Genomic DNA, 18896 nt, shown 5'->3' with positions numbered 1-18896 from the left:
AGGACATGTCTGATATAATGGTATGATGCAAACTATTGTTTTAGATTCATTGTGAAGGAATGCGTACCCACCTGTTACTGCAGTGCAGATCCTCTGGAATCATCCAGATGAGGGCACTGCAGCGAATGGTCATTACAGCAGTTATGGCTTGGGACCTACGTGTAAGGGTTCCCAAACTATTACTGTGGAATGTTGATCCCCTCCGGTTATCATCAGTGGACACATGGTGATCCTATGTTGCATTCTCCAGCCTATACGCTCATACAGTGTTAACATGTGGAGCATCCTGTGCTGGAGCCCTGTGTTGCCTTGCCCATGATTGTTCAGTGTGCTTGGAATGTGATATTTCCTCGCGTTGCAGTGAGTTTTGCTGATGTCGTCGTTGCTCATATGTGCCATTTAGATTGGCACTTGCAATGTGAACGCAATGGGTACAAGTTCTTCCTGTTATCCATCCATTTCACCCACTCTGCATGTGTAATCCACACTTTGGCTACATTGGTACATGGCCATTGGTCACAACACCCACCACGGTTCCTGGCTCTACTAAATTAAGTGAAGAGGCGTATTCCTCATTATGAGGGCACGCATGCTCCAGCATAGTTCTTTTGGACTTTCATTTGACTGCTGAGTTGTGCATTTAACTGCATGGGAGGGAGCGGCCCCTGATGAACTCTGAAGATGATTGGCATAAGGGCTGGCAAGGAGACACTCCCTTTGTGCCCTCACTCACATGACACGCACTGCCCAGCTATGAGCACTGCTACCTTTCCAAAGTCGGAACTCACCTTGAGAACAACCCCCACCCCCTTTCAATCAAGCAAACACTATCAACCGTAGGTCACGTAAGGTCATAGCAGTTTATTTTAAAGCTCTGTTGTGCCTTGTATGATTGGGTGCCTGTCTGTGTACTTTGGAAGTGGGAAATCACTGGGAGTTTTCTCCCAGATGTAGGAAGAGAGTTCCTGTAAAATCCTGATGGTTAGAGGTCTTAGGTGTACGGATTTACTGTCCTCTTCTGTCCTATTAAAGGTTTCTACCTATCTTCCATCTGCGTACCTTACATCACATAGCTGCTTTCTACAACTGTCAATGAACTGCCTCCCTCTCCTGCTGCCGCTCTGTTGCTTGGTGCAAGGCTTGGCTTCCCCCTGGCTTGTGCTGCATTCGCTCCGTAGGTGTGTTGGAAGAGGTCAAGATGACTTCTGTGCCCTTAAGTTCAAGGTCAGAAGTGCTTTCCCGACACACCCTTCCTGCTCATCCTTGCTCCATGGGAGAAAGGGCATGAGTGCAAATGCCTAGCCTGCTTCTGAGGGGTGCTGAGCATTTGACAACTCTGAGCTACTGGGGTTCGACCCCATCTTGCGTGCTATTGGGGAACGTGTTGCTTACCAGGTATAGGCATTTGGGTGGTCGTGAAGATGTATTATGACATTCAAAGTTGCCCAGTGGGCATGCACACCCTTGTAGCAGTGAGGGCGGCCTTCCTGGGTTCCCACACTGGAGCAAAGCAAACCTGTACATGATGCCAAAGCACAGTTTAATGTGTTTCTGGCTACACCTCACCCAGTCAAGGGGAGATCTCTGTGCGTGACACCCTGGCGTGCAACCTGTGTACGCGCAACATATAAAGTGATGCATGTGCCTCCTTTCTTCTCCTGCGCGGACAGAGCTTGCTCTCAGAAGAAAGAGACACTATATTAGTGAAATCAGTGGTAAAGGGGACTTGAGTGTGCACAAGAAAGCTCTAAAATACAACTGCATATAAGGGAAAGCCAGGACATCTGGCAAAGGAAAAGGGACCTGTAGTTATCACTCTCCCTAACTTCCTACATAAACCTTAATGATAATAAAGACATAAATATATCAATAAGCATGTTCCTACAGATCCACATCACATTGGGGCTAATTCAGAGCCTGCCGGTCCTGAAACAATGCTCACTATAAGTCTGCAGGTGGGTGCCGCTATACCTGCCGGGTGGAACGGCACCCGCCCGCAGAATTATCACGAAAGCACCGACACCGTTATTAACAGTGCTGGTGCTTCCGTGGTTCCCACTCCCATTGAGTCCTATTGGACTCTATGGGAATGGGGATTTACAATTTACCAGAGGTTGACTTTCCAGGCCGCCAGTATTGTAATCCCCCGGTGTTACCGGGAAGTCAGGTGCCGACAAATCATTACGGGTCTGGCGGCAACACGCCGGTATCACCGGCACGGTTACCGTCGGACCCGTAATGAGTCCCATTGTCTTTTTAGAGTTGGCAAGACTTAAAAAGGCAATCCTGGTGACTCTGGAGGGAAGCTGCCAGGGACGTCATTTAGGGGTCGCCATGGGTCACACCTGCGACCCCTATGATCTTCCTTGCTATCCCTAAATACTAAAACAATACATTTTTTTAATAAATTGAGGCTCCTGGGCTATGGCCAGCATAATGTGGCTCTTTGTTTCTGGAGTGGCTGGTTTTCTGATAGCTATAGCCGTTAAACAAGCCGTGAAACAAAGTTGCCCCCTAGCTCTAGCACTGTTTCTAGCCTACATTGGTGATTATGGCATCTCAGAAGATCTGTCACGGACTTTTCCACCATCCCTGGCCACAGCAAAAATAAGCCACCTATTGTATGCTGATGACCTCATCCTACTCGACCAGATCCAGATTGGCCTCCAGAGGCAAATATCAAACCTCCTGCGTTACACGTCCGAGAATAACCTAAAAATAAACAAAGAAAAAACTAAAATCATGACCCTGGAGTCCAGCCAGAAAAAAAACGCAGAAAATTTCAAATGGCATCTGGAAGAATATGTGATTGAGAAAGTCACAGTATATAAATATCTTGGAGTCTTGATGGACAGCACCAAACACGAAAGTTCAATGCAGGCCAACCTTCAAATCAGAATAAAGAAGTTGACATCTCAAGGTAAGGTTGATTGACATAAAATTCGGTAAATTCTCTTGTATCCCTGTGATCGAATTTTACAGAAAGAAAGTCATCCCTTCCATCACTTACGGAGCCGAAGCCATGCCTCTGATTCCAAGTAAAATCTGGCAAAAACTTGAAAGTGTGTTCTGGAAAGGGGTCTTGCCCCTTCCAAAATCAACGTCCATAGCTGCTATCCGGAGAGAACTGAGCCTAGTGTCTCTAAAGACAATAGTTGACATTAGTTCCCTGAGGCTGTACCGAAAATGCATCATGGATGGGAGCGAGGACATTTTTGGTCTCCTAAACAAGGAGCTAAATTCTGGCAAGGTGCAAATGCTGGTAGCATGGAAAGAAGCAAACTCAGCTTTACTCAACTCAGTCGTTTTCTCGGAAGCCTACCTCACCTCACATCCAACTAGAGTGTTCAAAAAATTGAAAGAGCTTGACTGTATTCAAACCCAGGAGTCCGCTTCAAACAACAAACTACTCCAGCACTTGCCTCCAACATTCCGAAAGCTCAATGAGCCAATGAAGTACCTTCAAAAATTCCCCAATAGGGGGGCACGGAATGCTCTTCTAAGGATAAGGATGAACTTGGTGGCCACAAAGAAATTCGCAGGAGCAGAGGTTTATCCGATACGAGCGCTTGTCGCTTATGTGAAAATAAAACCGAATCCATCAGACACTTGCTTCTGTTATGCCCGAAAAATCAGAACCTGAGAGGGGCCTACTTGAAACATCTAATAGTGGACGATCGTGGGTGGGACGAGGACACCTGGTGGAATAGACTGATCAGCGGAGACAGAATAACCTGGCTCCTGGCAACCGTGAAAATATTGGAACAACGATGAAAATTATAACAGTCACAGGGTCCCACCCTGGCTAGTTACCGTGATATTCACTTTTTCAGTTCTCTTTTGTAAAATTCTTTTGAATATACACAAATAAATCAAAAAAACAAAAAAATAGCAGTTAAGATAGCTCAGTGGGTTGAGCGCTCGCTGCTGCAGTGTGTGTGTGTGATCTGCCAGTTGCAGGTTCGACTTCCAGCAAGGTCAACTCAGCCTTTCATCCTGCTAAGATTGATAAATGAGTACCAACACAGGTTGGGTAATATTGTATGTATAATTGTTCTATATGAAGCAATATATAATAACACGTAATTATCGCTTGACTTTGGACGTCTGCTTGCATTCACAGTAATTTGGTAATATGGGCGTATACGTACTGATATTATTGATACATATGGTGATCCATTCTTGTATAAATGTATAACACTTTACAATGATATCGTAACCATATTTTTCGTAGTGTACCTAGAAACAATGGGCCTCATTCCGAGTTTGGAGGTAACCACGCCGCTATTTGCGGCATGGCTGCTTCCAAACTCGTTCCAATTCCGCCCTGGTGAATGGAGCAATTACCGGTCCATTCCAAGGTTGGCGGGACCGGTAATTCCCTATTCACCAGGGCCCTTCCCCATTCCCATTTGAGCCCCCATAGGGCTCAATGGGAATGGGGAAGGCGTTAATAACGGTACCGTAAATTATGGTACCGTTATTAGCTCTAAAGTCCCTTTGCGGGTCCCGTCATTAACGCCTGCTAAAAGCAAGCGTTAAGGAAGGAACCGCAAAAGGAACTCGTAGTGGGGCGGTAAGGGTTTAACGGCACCGGTCTCGTTACCGGTGACCGTTAACCCTAAAGCCCTACTTGTAATGAGGCCCAATGTTATGTGATGCCAGTTCCTGTTTTGTCAAGGGGTGAAAGGTCATGTTCCAACGCTTCCCATGATGTCACTTTGGGGTGGGGTCAATTTGACATCACTCTGAAGAGGGATGGGGAATGCTACCACCACCTCCCCCTCCTACGAAATTCATGACACGAAAGAAGGCCAGGAAACATCGCAATCACTCATTCTATTTTGTACGAATCCCCAACGGACCGAAAGTTGACATGTATGTCGAAAGGCACCATCTCAGCTAGCCCTACAGACCAGGTGTGGTAAAAATTTGCCCCAGAGCGGACGAGGATCCCCAGGCTAGAACCAAAGACAGCCGGTAAAATAGCTAAGTGGGTTGAGCGCCTGTTGCGGCAATCTGAGTGTGATCTGCAGGTCGCAGGTGCGAATCCCGGCAAGGCCAACTCAGCCTTTTATCCTTCCGAGGTCAATAAATGAGTACCAATTTTGGTTGGGTGATATTGTATGTAAATATGTGCTCTGTAAAGCGCTTTGGATAAATGCGCTATATAAATTAACCCATCATTATCACATCATTACATCAATCGACAGTCTCAATTAAAGCGCCAGGAAGCCATGTTGCTGACGTCATTAGCAACCCCACAACTTAGCAGAGTGAGACATGAAGCAGACATGCCATCCGCACTTTGGGACATAAACACACACTCGAATACATGAAGCACACGAGTGTGCAGTTCTATAGTTAGTGGGCAGACACATTTACATACTGTCATTGGTTTTATTATTTTTATCATTAGCCAAATGCAGCAACACAGAAACTGCAAGAAGCAAGAAAATCCTGAGCAAAGCTTGCAGATGCTTACATGCGAATAACTCTATGGAACTGCAGGAGCACTTATGGGACCTGACAGAACCAAATGTGACTAACCGTTGGAGAATATAGTATAGCACGAACACTGTAGAAACTGCATTATAATGGTTTAGGAAAATGACAGCAGGCCACAGGCCTCTCAGCAAGAGCTGAGCTGAGCTGAATTCAGGCTGGACAAAGAGCAAAACATATGAGACAGGACAAAAGCACTGGATGCAGTGAATACAAATAATTCCTCATAATTCAGAGCTGCACAGCTCAAAATCATGGTCTCCGAACACGTGACCTGGCTGACGCAGACAATGGACAGCGACCAGCGCTAGGAAAGGGAGACGATCTTAGGCTGCCAGACAGAAGACTGCAACAAAGATGCTACAATGTGAGACAAGTGTTGCACTGAGCAGAAAGAGCACGCTCATAGACTGAGGTGGTACACACAAGTTACAATGCAGACACATAGTCAAGCTTATTACCTTGAAAAGGTACACCAAGAGCTGAGAACCTTTGCAGATCCCAGGCCTGGGGACGTCAGCTCTAGCCAACCACAGTTCAGTATCCTAGGGGTGGGTAGCAACGGGAAAGAAGCAATGGCAAGACCCTCACACTGCAACATTGTTATAGATAGTGACTTGGGGATGGGCCAGGCCAGCCACATGACATGGGAGAGCCAGTAGAATGTGACCGTATAGGTTATAATGCTCCTGACAGCCAATCCCACATGTCGATAGGTTTTTGTAGAGTAGTGACGGAGAAATGATGCAATTTTGTATCAAAACTGGCCTGCGAGCCAGGAGAAGTTGAGACGTTCACAGATTTCTTCTGTCCCTGTGCTGATCCATGTTGGTTTTGGCTGTAATAAACCGCAGTTATAACTTGTTGTTGACTGAGGAGTCCTCCGTTTGTCCTGTGGAATGTGATGGGCCTTCCGAGAGTCTGCAAACTCCTAGTGGCCCTCTGGCATACCTGGGAGTTGTTCCCAACAACTCCCTTTGATGTCAATAGAGGTCAAGGGTCGGGTGATTCCACTTACGCTACCCCAGGCAATTTGGTGAAATGACGTCCCTGGAAGCTGCCTGAAATCCTTTGCTGATTAATCCCTTTTGAGTTGAAGACTAGGGGGTGCACTACCTTGTCAACCATGCATCAGATGGGGACCCCTTCTAAATTCCATGGGAAATGTCACTACCCCTGAAGCAGTGGAAACGGGATTGTCTGAACTATAAACATGTATTGGGAGCAATATACTATCTGGACTCAAGCAAGCATTCACTGTTTCTCCAGAATCTGGGGTCTGAAGGGAAATACAAGTTTCAGACTCTTCCCCCAGTCATCACTGGGCCCGATAAAGATCCTAATCTGTTTGATGGAGCAATGATAGGCCTAGAAAAATACTATTTCCCAAAGATTAACATAGCTGAGGGGGAATCCATTGAACAGTATGTGGATGCATCTTCATGACCTGTGAGTTTGGCCCCTTGCTCAACAAAGTAGGGACAAACAGATATGTGAAAATCTGTGGCTGTTTCACAACGGCAATCCCCATTTGAAACAATGCATCTGAGAGTGGAGGAATCTGCCCCTCTGCTAAGGAGGGTTCATAACATGATAGTGTTATTGTGACTGTCGGCCAAAGCAGCAGAATCAGGGCTACACCCCTACCTGTCTCTTGCAAAGGGGGAGAAAATAGACCTCTCAGAAGGTATCTGGAAAACCTAACAGAATTGGCCAAGTTTGGGCACACAAGGATCTCAAGGGTCTATTAAGGGAGACCATGTGGTGGGCCGCTTTGTTCATGAGAGAGGTTCCACTGGTTGTATCGGTGGACAGCTGGTTTGAGAACATTTTCATTTCATGCATATACACTGCACTGTGCCAGTGGAACTTCTATGTGCCACATTGAACAATGTCAGAGTCATCTCGATGGGCCTCTTAGGTGTTTTGCATTAGGGAAGCAATTTTCCAGTGTCCTAGTCAACTATTATAGTAAATAGATCGAAGTATGTTTTGTGGATGCACCCACTACAGCCAAAGTGATTGCACTTCTGCAAGATATTTCCTGGGGTAAGGGGTGTCTGGAATATATGGCCATGGATAATAGTGACCCATTCTGCTCTGTGGAGGGAAGTAACTTCTTGGACCAATGTTGCATCCAACATTTGAAGATCTGCATTTATCGTTCCACCAGCATTGGACAGGTTCAGGGGTTGAACAGGGTATTCAAAGAGACATTGCAATCTGCCATAACTCTAGAAGGTGCATGTGAGAAATCAGAACTACGCAACATTCAATCACTGGCATGGCCCCTTTGAATCAAAAGAAAAAGATAGGGTGGGCACAGCTGCTTCTTGGTTATATTCAAAAAATAACTTCAAGTAGAAAATCAAAATTATTAGTGGAAGCACAAGGTTACTACATGCAGATCCAAAAGAAGAAACAGACCTAAATCTGTTCCTAAGTGTGCTCACTCTTAGCTCTCCCTCCGGAGTTGATTATGTATCTTGAATTGTTTAGGTTTCAATAACTAAACAAACTTCAATTTGTTTTAAAGTGTGGTAAATCCACATTTAGCTTTAATTACTTCATAGTTGATATATGCCTGACTTATCAGTGCCCAAATCAAATTTGCCAATGCATTTCGGACATCAGTTCATCGTCAGGGTTTATAGGCACTATCCAGCAGTCAACATAAATCAGTTCCCCACATGTTGGGGTATACATAATCACAATAACCTAATGATCAGGATATCATAAAATGTTCAATGATGTGATACTTCAAAAGCAGTAAACAGAAAACATAGTTGAATCCCAACCAAAGAAACCATTAAAGAAATAGATACCATTTTCACATACCGGTCATCCACCGTTATGATTTGATGTAGAAATCCAATCAGGAAAATAAGAACAGGAAAAATAAAAAAAGTGAAGCACATTTAGCCAAGTCCAACTCTGCACATTCTTGATAGTTCATACATTTGTTAAAGCATGGGTAAATGATGTAAAAATGTGGATTCGATACCTGAAAAATTTGTCACCAAATATAACTCACCAATGCTCACTGATACATCCAGATATACAGTAGGGGCACGAGAGAGCATTCTCATATACCGAGCTGGAATAACCAGAATTATGTATTCAGTGCGCAAGCGCACGAGGATTACTTAGTTACTAACCCAAACAATTTGAGGCACGTTACAAGTGCGCATGCGCAGAGAGTTCGTCGACTCAACCACATCAACAGACAGTAGATATTGTTCATACACAACCGTGAGTAGAAAGGTGCACATTATTTTGATGGGAGAGACAATCTAATTGACCTGTACGACACTGGTTATGATTCACTGCGTTCGCGCAGCATGCACGCATGCGCGGAACATTAGGAGGGGAGTAGTGTCATTTAAACCTAGTCGAACTGAACTCCGGCTCTTTGGAGCGGCGTGTTCGTCCAAGCAGGAAGATCTTAAGTTAAGCGGGGAGCATAGCAACATGGCGCCGGCGACTCTTAAACTATTGGCACAGGTTTACAGACGCTGTTGTTTGAGCTGATATGAACTGACATCTAAGAAAACACATCTGATATACATATATGTATGCAATGAGAGTTTAGGTGATGAGTTAGACGTGACTGAAATTTTGGTTTGTCAATCTAGGACATTAACACCAGAAAGATTCAGGTATCAAATCCACATTTTTACATCATGTATCCATGCTTTAACAAATGTATGAACTATCAAGAATGTTCAGAGGTGGAGTTGGCTAAATCTGCTTCACTTTTTTTTAATCAACTATGAAGTAATTAAAGCTAAATGTGGATTTACCACACTTTAAAACGAATTGAAGTTTGTTTACTTATTGAAACCTAAACAATTCAAGATACATAACTCCGGAATGAGAGCTAAGAGTGAGCACACTCAGGAACAGATTTAGGTCTGTTTCTTCTTATGGCCCTTTCGATGCCATGAGGGGAAGGAGTGTGGGATACAAGCTTGTACATAAGAAGGGACACCAAGCTGTGTACCTGAGTGTCATGTGGAACAGAGCTGAGAGCAAGCAAGCTATCAGTAAATGTGTGCATGATTCAAGGAGGGCAGCCATCTTCAAGACAGTGCCATTGCCGGAGTAGGTCAGGATCAAATTACCAGGTCTAGTACATCCTGATGGTTTGAGGAAATGTCTGGATCCTCTGCACGTGCAGTAGGTAAAACTTAATTTATCTCAGTCAGTGATGACACATCTGGGACATTATGTCATGCTGGTAATTTGTCCTGCATCACAAAGTGTGGAGCCTCAGGTTGGGAGTATTCTGTGGGGAGGCTAGTGAAGCTAAACCGCAGAAGGGTGACACCTCCTACACATTTCTTCTAGTAATTGCTGCATCCTTTGCCCTTCTTCACTGGGTATTGTGCAAAAAAGAGGTTTTTACATTCTTCATACTTGGGTGCCTGTGCATGCTTTGTGGAATTGTGCGTTATAACCTAAATAGTATGAGCTCATACAAGTTCATAATGTCCTTCTAGGCAAGGAGAGAGGATGTACTGTCCTGTTCTAATTGACGAAAGGTTCACACCTGAATCTTCAGTCTCACCTTCTTCTGTCATGCAGCTGCTTTGTGCAGTCTGCAAGGCAGACAGGGCACTGATGAAGAGGTTTGAAGTCAGTTTAAAGACTCCTTTTCTAAAGTTGAGTATCTGATACTCTACACTACCAATGCTCTGGGTGGTGAGCGCATGGAAGCATCTATATATAAGCTCAAAAATAGCATGGTATGTCAATATGCAGTATCACATACCACTATCTCCACTACCTCTCCCATTGAATTATTACCCATCCTTTGTAGTGTCAACCCACCTTGTGCTCCTATTGACCCTTTTCCTCCTGAAATGGTTCAAAAAATATTCTCAATCACTTGTCCTGAGCTCTCTGAGCTCCTCAATCTCTCTCTCTCTTTGCTGGATTCTTTCAGGCCTCCTTCAAATCTGCAACTGTCCTACCCCTATTGACAATACCCTCTCCTGAGCCAATCGTCCCAGCAAACCATTGCCAATTTTCTCACCTTGCCCCATTATTCAAAAGTTCTTGAGCAAGTGGACTTCGACCGGAACACTAAATCCCTTGAGGATAATGCCCTTGGAGATTCACTTAGATCTGGCTTCCATAGTAAACACTTGTCTCAGAATTCACTCAGACATGTATCCAGCTTTATCTCTAATGCTCAGCACTCCGAACTCCCTTATATGCTCACCCTTTGGAACCTGTCTGCCTCTTTCAACGCTGTCAACCACTTCTCTCTCCTCCTCACTCTACACAACTGTGGGGTTTCTGCTCCTCTCGGGATTTGGTTGATTCTTTAAAATCTCTTGGAATTTGCAAACCTCTCACCCTACTCCTCTCCCTTTCAGCATCCCCCAAGGATCAGTCATTGGACCTCGGCTCTTCATCCTCTATACGCCTTCCCTAGGAAAACCTATCATTTGGCTTTCACTACCATCTTTTTGCTGATGACACTTAAATACTTTTCTCCTTTCCTTCCTTTACCCCAGACATCTGGGACGGATTTCAAACTGTGTCACTGCAATTCAACACAGGTTGGCTCTCCGTTGCCTCATCCTAAAATTTTCAAAAACAGAAGTCATTTTACTCCCAGATTCCAATGCTATCCCCCTCTCCTATCTCCTTCCGACCTGATCTTCTTGCTCCCTCTCCAAGGGCTCGCTATCTTGGAGCCTCTTTGCTAGCGAACTTGACTGCAACAATTCATCACTACCACTGCCTCTCATATTAACCTCCTGAACATTCAGAAAATGTGTCCTTTTCTTACTAAACAGTTTTGAAAAACTCTCATATTCACACTTGTGCTCAGCAAACTTGACTACTTCTCAAGCCTAATCTTTGACACTCCTCTCTACTCTTTCCTCCCTCTATAGAAAAATCCTCAACTTTGCTACCCACACGGTCTACAACCTACCCATATCCATCCCCGTATCAACCCATCCAGAGCATTCTGGCTCTTCATGCACAACTCCTCTCTTTTCAAGTTACTTCTCCTCTACAATGCTATCAATGGCCTTGCTCCTCAGTACCTGTTTGTATCTCGGTTTACTCACCATCTTATTCCCTTCCTCTGCGTTAACCTCAATGTCCATACCCTCCATGTGCCTTCTCTCACTTCCGCTTTTTCTCCCTACTCGCCACGCTCCATTGGAACCCACTGCACATAACAATTATAGCTAGTCCAACTGTGGATCACTGCAAAGCATCGCTTAAACCTAATTTCTTTGCTAAAGAGGGAGCTCCTCCCTCTCCCCATCCTCCCCATCTGACCCCATTACTGCCTCCAGTGATGCTGCCCTATTATTTCAAACTTTATTCTAATCCCAGTGAAAATAATTCTACATATGATGCTGTGGCTTTGGTAGCTGAGGAAATCTGTCAGTGAGAATGTTGATGACAGTCCTGCCCTTAGAACACCAATGTTCTTCACTTTTTGTTATTTTCTTCGGTTCCTTTTTTGGTTTCAAATGTCCCTTTTGTTGAATACAAATACTTTTTTGTGAGTGTGATCCGAGACTTAAGAGCAGTAAGTGGCCTAATTAGGCAGCCCAGGGGAGTGGTGCCATGAGTGTTGAACAAAGGCCCTGCATAATCAAAATACAAAGTAGAAGGGGGAGCAACCGATGCACACAGAGCACTCATAGGAAAGCACATAAGTGATAAGTAGTACAGTGATTGATCACACATTTATCCATTATTCTTCTCAAACCAGCATACTTAACCTGGCGTACACATGTTCAGTGAAACGCTGGTAAAGCTGTTTCATATGACATTTCCATTTTATCATCACACATTTTATAAATATTTGAAAACACAATTCAATAAAACTGATGCCAAGTTACCCAATAAAGATTGTATGTGTGTTATACCTTCCCTGTTATTTGAAAATACCATCATCTCTACCTGCTGAGATTCTTGATTTAGGAAACTTATTCTTCATTGTTTCTCTGCAATGGATACATGTGTAGAACAAGGAAGTACACTTTTCAGTTACAGTACAGTCTTCTAACATCTTTTTCATATGATGCAGATGCATAATGTAGGATTGACAACCAATAGCAGTTTGTGTAGTATATGCAGACGCACCATGCTCTGAACATCAGGACAACCAGGAACAAATCATCCTAGTTAGTGCCTACACCCGTCTTCCAGATGTTCTGGGCTGAGTAGAAAAGTCATTGAGTGGTTTATGGGAGCTTTGTTGCAGGTTCACTGACAAGTCAGATGTTTCTGTATCCAGTGCACACAGTCACATAGATCTGCCTGGAAAAGAGACTACGGTGTCTGGTACATTGTCACTCTTCATTCACAATGGCATCAGAGCTGCCAGAATCAGAGTCTCTTGGTGTCTCCTCAGGCTTTTGATTAATGGCATTCTGAATTTAAACATTTTACAGGTGCCTTGGTCTTTTGTCTCACCACAGATTGCAAGGGATTGCTGCTCTTCATTCTCCTGTCGTTGGCCTAGAGACCTTCTCTTATAGAATCTGATGGTTGGCAACAAGATGTTATTGCAACTCGCACAACTTAGATGTAGATCATTATGGTTCAGGGTTTCATATTTCTCCTACACTTTATATTCTAAGGCCTGGAACTCCAAGTCCTGTATGTTACCAATCTTGCTATATCGCCGGTGACCCAAGCTTTGGATACAAGTTGCAGAGTTTTTTACTTTCTGGTCATATATTTGGTTGTTGATGACTGCATGCTTTTCAGCAGCGTCAATGACAAGTTGGTAGGCCCTATCTATATGCTGATTCATTTGCTATATACTACTGAAAGGTTTCTGGGCAACTCATGTTGCATAATACCACAGGAATCCATCATCCCTTTCCAGTGTGAGATAGTAAGGTCAATGGAAATGCTTGGTACCATCAGTCAATTGAGTCGTTTAAGTCCGCAATCTGTGCATATCATGAGTCTATAAATGGTCGACATTGGAATCAACATTTGGTATTGTGTTTGATGTGACTTTCAGACGTTCCATGCTTTTAAATGATTTTGGAGATCTTTATCAGGCTGCAGGTTGATGGGTCTGTATATGGCTTTCTTCTCAGGAGCTGGCAACTCAATCCGTTTTTGTCATCTTGATATGGAGCCAGCACCTCTGTTGGATGTCCCTGGATTGTAGCAAAGTTGGAAGCAAACAGAGACAAGGCAACTACACAATGATATCCTGTGGTATCTAATTTGGCGACCAAAGACCACAGGGCAAAGTATAATTATCACTTCTGGCTGTAATGATTTCCTAGTGATAGCCATTGAAATGTCCTTTCATAGCCCATTTCAAGTCTAACAATTCCAGCTTGTGCCCTGTATAGTGTATCTCTGACAAAGAATAGCCACGGCAAAAGCTACAGATCTCCCATAGCTCTTTACACTGTGCTACATCATATCACCAAATCCTTCCTCTTTCAGCTCGATGAAGTATGTAGACCAGCGGTGGATCAGTGAAGCCTAAGACCTAGGCCTCTGTCAGTTTATGGATTAACATGTTTAATGCTTGTTGATATGTCACGGCCCATTTTGGGAAAATAGGCTTCCACTCTTTGCACAGTGGCTTCTTAGTGATAGTCACACTTTTCAGGAAGTTTTTATTCAGTAGCTTTTGGTGCGCTCAGTCAATAATTTGCTGACGTTGGCAAAATTTGATACAAATCAGGGATAGTACTTACAAAATCTCAATGCTCCCTGATGCCCACTGAAAATGTGTTGTCTCTACTAACTTCAGAGTGCTTCTAATGCCATGCCATGAGAACATGTATCCAATATATTTGATGTTGTGCAACAAAATTAGCACTTCTCCAAGGATACCTCACTCCATGAGCCATTGGGCAATATAGCACCTCCCCTGGTCTCTTCTGCTTTTCCAGAGTCTTTCTCAGCACTGGTCATTGCTTAAATCTAGCAGGACTTCCAGAATGTTCATAGAGCACACGGCCTTCCCCATCAGACACTGAAACGTAGCAAGTAATTCTGGTAGTGTTAGATGCTCCTGATAATGTCTTCCAGAATATAGCCGAACGCAAACACTGATAAATGTGGTTTATTCCTTGTTCTAGGGGCCTTTATGAATGAGTTAGTACCGAATATGTTCTGATTTGTGCTCTATGTGTGCCCTCTTGAACCATGTAGTTAACTTTTCATCTGAAGATAGTATACAGATCGAGAAACAGTTCAGCTGCTCACTTTTCAATAATCAATGCATATTTTGATGTCATCATGCTTCCTCACAACCACAATGGGCTTCATTTTTCTTAGGTGATTCTAGCACTGATTTCCTAGACAACATGACGGTTCCCGAAATGAAGTGCCAACAGTGACTCACATGGGATGCTCCACACCATTTGCCTCACCTATTTGCCATTCACAGTTATCCTATATGTGAATGGCTTTTTCAGAACCTGTCTGTATCCCTCTCCCTTACGGGGGAGTCAGCAAAGCTCTGGTTCTATGGATTGCACCGTAGAAATGCACTTTGGCAAGAGGATGCACATGACACAGTTAAGTCATATTGAGTGATATTGTCGCATCCTGTCAAGGTAAACTTGGGTTCTGTGAGGCTGGTTCATGGGAACTCAGCATCTCAGAGGTCTCTATATTGCTGATATGGTGATAGAGACTGAATGTCTGCCAATGTTCAGAGGGCATCCCCAGTTCTGAAAATGATGTATTCTCAGGCTATTTCTGAGAGCCTGGTTGCCTCTACCTCAGGCCAGGCAAAATGGAAAACTCCAAGCGTTATTCTGCATAGATCCTTGCCTGAATTGCTTTACCCCTGATGGGGACACTCATGAATGGTGTAGTTTTTGCCTTGTTTATTTTTTTGTGGCAAGTTCATGGTGAAATGCCACAATTGTGTAACAGCAAAGCAATATGTCTCTTATGGTTATTTGACTCCTAAAAATATAATACTGTTGTACGATTGTTGTACTATGAATATGAATCTATAGCGTTAATGTCAAAAGATTAAAAATGATGCTGGTTGCTTGATATTAAAGTGGAAGTTCCACTGTAAATGATGATTGATGATAAAGTAACAATTAATTTTCTATGTGATTCTGTTTTCATTGATCTAATTTTTCTTGCAAATGAATTTACCTATCCTTTAAATAAGATGCTATGTTACTTCCTTCACAGCAAACATATCGGTTGAGAGCACATCTGTATCTTCTGACACTACCATACTCCAGTCAACTGAGACCACACCTGGATATAGACCTTCTTCAACACATAGCAGGACCTCAAAAACATATGCAACTCAACCTATAGTTACAACTTTAAGCACAGTGGCAAGTTCTATGTTTACTACTGCCATGACCTCTATTATAATGTCTACCAATGGACCATCATCTATATCAACTACACATCAAGTTCTAAAGACTACGACAACAACCAAGTCAACTTCATCAATCCCAAATACCCAAATATCAAAAACTACTGCAAAAACTCTAGTAACTGGTATAACAAAACCAACATCACAAACAACTGAGAAATATTCTTCACTAGCTACATCTACAGAATCAAAACGTACGACAGATGAACCAAACAATATTCTGACAAGTTCTTCATCAACACATGTTACCAAAACATCTCATCCCACTCAGACAACTTCGATAACAAAGCCGGCTACATCTGCGACGACAACTCAAGGTACTGTACATTATCTAAGTGTAGAGTAATTGTGTGACTGGTGGTAACATTACATACAGTCAAGCCACTGTATGTAATGTAGAGGGAAAGTATATTAAAGGACAGAATGAGATGCGTATATTACATCTTCAGAGGTTATGAGTATGGGTTGTAGAGTTCAATGGAAACAAGTAGGTGTGAGATGCCTTGGAATTGCAGAAAGTGGAAATACGTGGAGGGCTGTCGAATTAAGGAAACAATATTGACTTTTGTAAATGATTTCAAGGTATATTATAGGACATGGTGTGAGAACAAAAAATATATATCTACTCTGATAAAACACTTCTTTTCATGGATGAACATTGAGAAGTATTTGTCATAATGTTTGTTAGAAGGATAAACCTTGTCCCTCTTTTAGGGCTGAAAGTTATTTCACAAATGTAAGCAAATAGGTAGTCCCTCAATGCCTTGACTCAGTTAGGGTAAAGGTTATTCGAAAATAACGGTTTGCTCTTAGGATGGAATAGGGCTGGTCAGCAACATAGGCGAACACATTGGCTCTTTGGGGGTCGATCTTTATCCTCTGTAGGTGCCTCACTGTGGAACAGCCTCGCTGCCTCTCCCTCTCTTCAGCCGGACCTCCTCAAGTTCTGGAAACTCCACAATACCTTCCTCTTCTCTTCCTCTTTCTCTCTACCTCTCCCCTGCTAACCTCCTTTCTCTTCTATCCTGCTTCCCTCCTCTTTTATCCTCCTCAACTCTGCTCAGTTCGCTGACTGGTCGCCTGGTTCACCTCCAGAGCCTCACAGGTCTCAGGCTCCCCCACCATTCCTACACTTGCCTCCGGGCCTCTGCCTGGCTTAATTGCACTTGGGATACGTTCAATGAGAGGGGCAACCTGTCTGCACTTAACTCAGGCCTCTGATGGACTGGGCGCACTTGTTACCCTTCCCCAATCCCTCGTACTTCCTATCTGCACACTTGCACTACCTTGAATGCACTAGGCCTAGTAAGATCCTTTGTCCTGTCCTCCCTTTGTTCCCCCCTCCTAGCCTGGCTGCGCCAGAAATACTTGTGCATAGGCACATGAGAGATGACCAATCATCAATCAATTTGAATGTCGCCAGGCCTTCTCTCCCCACTCTGACAAGTCGTTAGGCCTAGAACGGCAGTTTATTGATTGTATGCCCCTTCCTTCTCCTCTCCCCCTTCTCTCCTTCCCTCCTCTCATGCACTTGCACTAGTAGAAATGCATCAGGCCTAGTATGCTAGTTATTTATTTCAGCTCATTCGGAAACTTAAGGCCTAAGAATGACTACTGTATTCCCTTGTTCCCTTCCCGCCTTGAAGCACTTCACCTGTGTATAAGTGCTTTAGAAATAAACAATTACAATTACAATCCTTTAAATGGCTTTGGCAATGGTGATGTGACATATAGGCCACAATAAGGCAGTGCAGTAAAAAATGGTAGTAACTCTATTACTGCCGCATTACCGCACCGCCGTACTAAAAGTTAGGCAGTGAGGAGAAAGATGCACCTCCAGCAAAAAGCTTGTGCTAAATCCAAAACATTACAGCTGAAAATCGGCAAAATCGGTAATTCTTCCAAAATCCCCACGGAGTCCTACGCTCTCCGATTAATGGGGACTAACACCGTCTACTGCCACTTTAATCCAGTGGTAATTCCACCGGACCAAGTTGCAGAAACAGTGAATCCGTTTGGTGGTATTTCAGCAGATTTACCACAAAATACCACCAAACACATAATAAGGCCTTAGGGCAACAACCTTTAGTTCTGATCCTGTCAGGTAGGGTTAATGCAAGGTCGAAGTCCAGCATCACCTTAGAGTAATGTGTTTATCAATGGGTATCCCTGCCCAGCCATTGAATAGTCTCTCATAGGAAATGACTGTGAGTGACGTGACGGTCCCCCTTCTGATTGGGTGAGGGAGCTACTGATTCTGATGCTGTTTGTTCTCCCAATATTAGGTAATGTCCCGATGTTTATCAAAGTGACATTGTTAAGATTCACACTGACTGACTTTTTAAAGGAAGCAGGGTGGAAGCGTGCTCAAGATCGTCAGAACGTTCTGATACCTGGCATTGAAAGCTCTGGTCCATTGGTGGTTAGTGTACAGTGTACAGTGAGTCCCAGTGTTCCAAGTCTGCAGTGGTGGTGTAGCAGCTGCTGGAGGATTCTCCAACAATCGGAACAGTTGTGGACCCAATATAGAAGAATTGCTGAAGTTAAACAATGGTGCAGAACGTCCAGTCACGAGGAGGAGCATCTCTGGCAGCAACAGATGTTCAGAAAGTAGATTACTCCTCAAACTCCTGGCATGGCTTCGTATGTAGCCTGTTTGCACTTCAGGGTCTTTAGAAGTTGCAAGTCATTATTGTTGTTTATTGCTTGTGTGCTCTGGTTCCTGTGCTTCCGCTTTTCTATACCGATGTCGGTGCTCCATGTAGAGAAAGGAACCAAAGCTTCTTGAGGGAAGGGCTCTAGAAGGCTTGATTCAGCATGAAGGGAAGTGACCCCAGGTAGAAGGAAGTCCAGTACAGCTGGTACGGGAGCACAGAGCTTTGCCATAAAGAGGGTCTTGGAAAATTGCAATTTTAGACCGGTCTTCCTCGTGTCTGGCTTTCATGTTGGCTTCTTTTTCCAAGCTTCCGGATTTATTCCTAGGTTCTATAAAGAAACTGAGCAGGCTATCTACATATAT

General features: G+C 43.7%; 1 protein-coding gene across 1 annotated transcript in view; it reads left to right on the top strand.

The window, feature by feature from the left end:
* Window positions 1-18896, top strand: part of ADGRG4 (adhesion G protein-coupled receptor G4) — a 1571349-nt gene that overhangs the window by 360510 nt on the left and 1191943 nt on the right. The window contains exon 4 of the mRNA XM_069612803.1: window positions 15682-16194. Coding sequence (XP_069468904.1) covers window positions 15682-16194 — 513 coding nt within the window. The remainder of the gene's footprint in view (window positions 1-15681; window positions 16195-18896) is intronic.

This window comes from Ambystoma mexicanum, chromosome 5p (assembly GCF_040938575.1).
Source record: "Ambystoma mexicanum isolate Mex_15411 chromosome 5p, UKY_AmexF1_1, whole genome shotgun sequence".
NCBI lineage: Eukaryota > Metazoa > Chordata > Amphibia > Caudata > Ambystomatidae > Ambystoma > Ambystoma mexicanum.
Note: the sequence above shows the minus strand (reverse complement) of the source record. Positions and strands in the feature narration are given on the sequence as shown.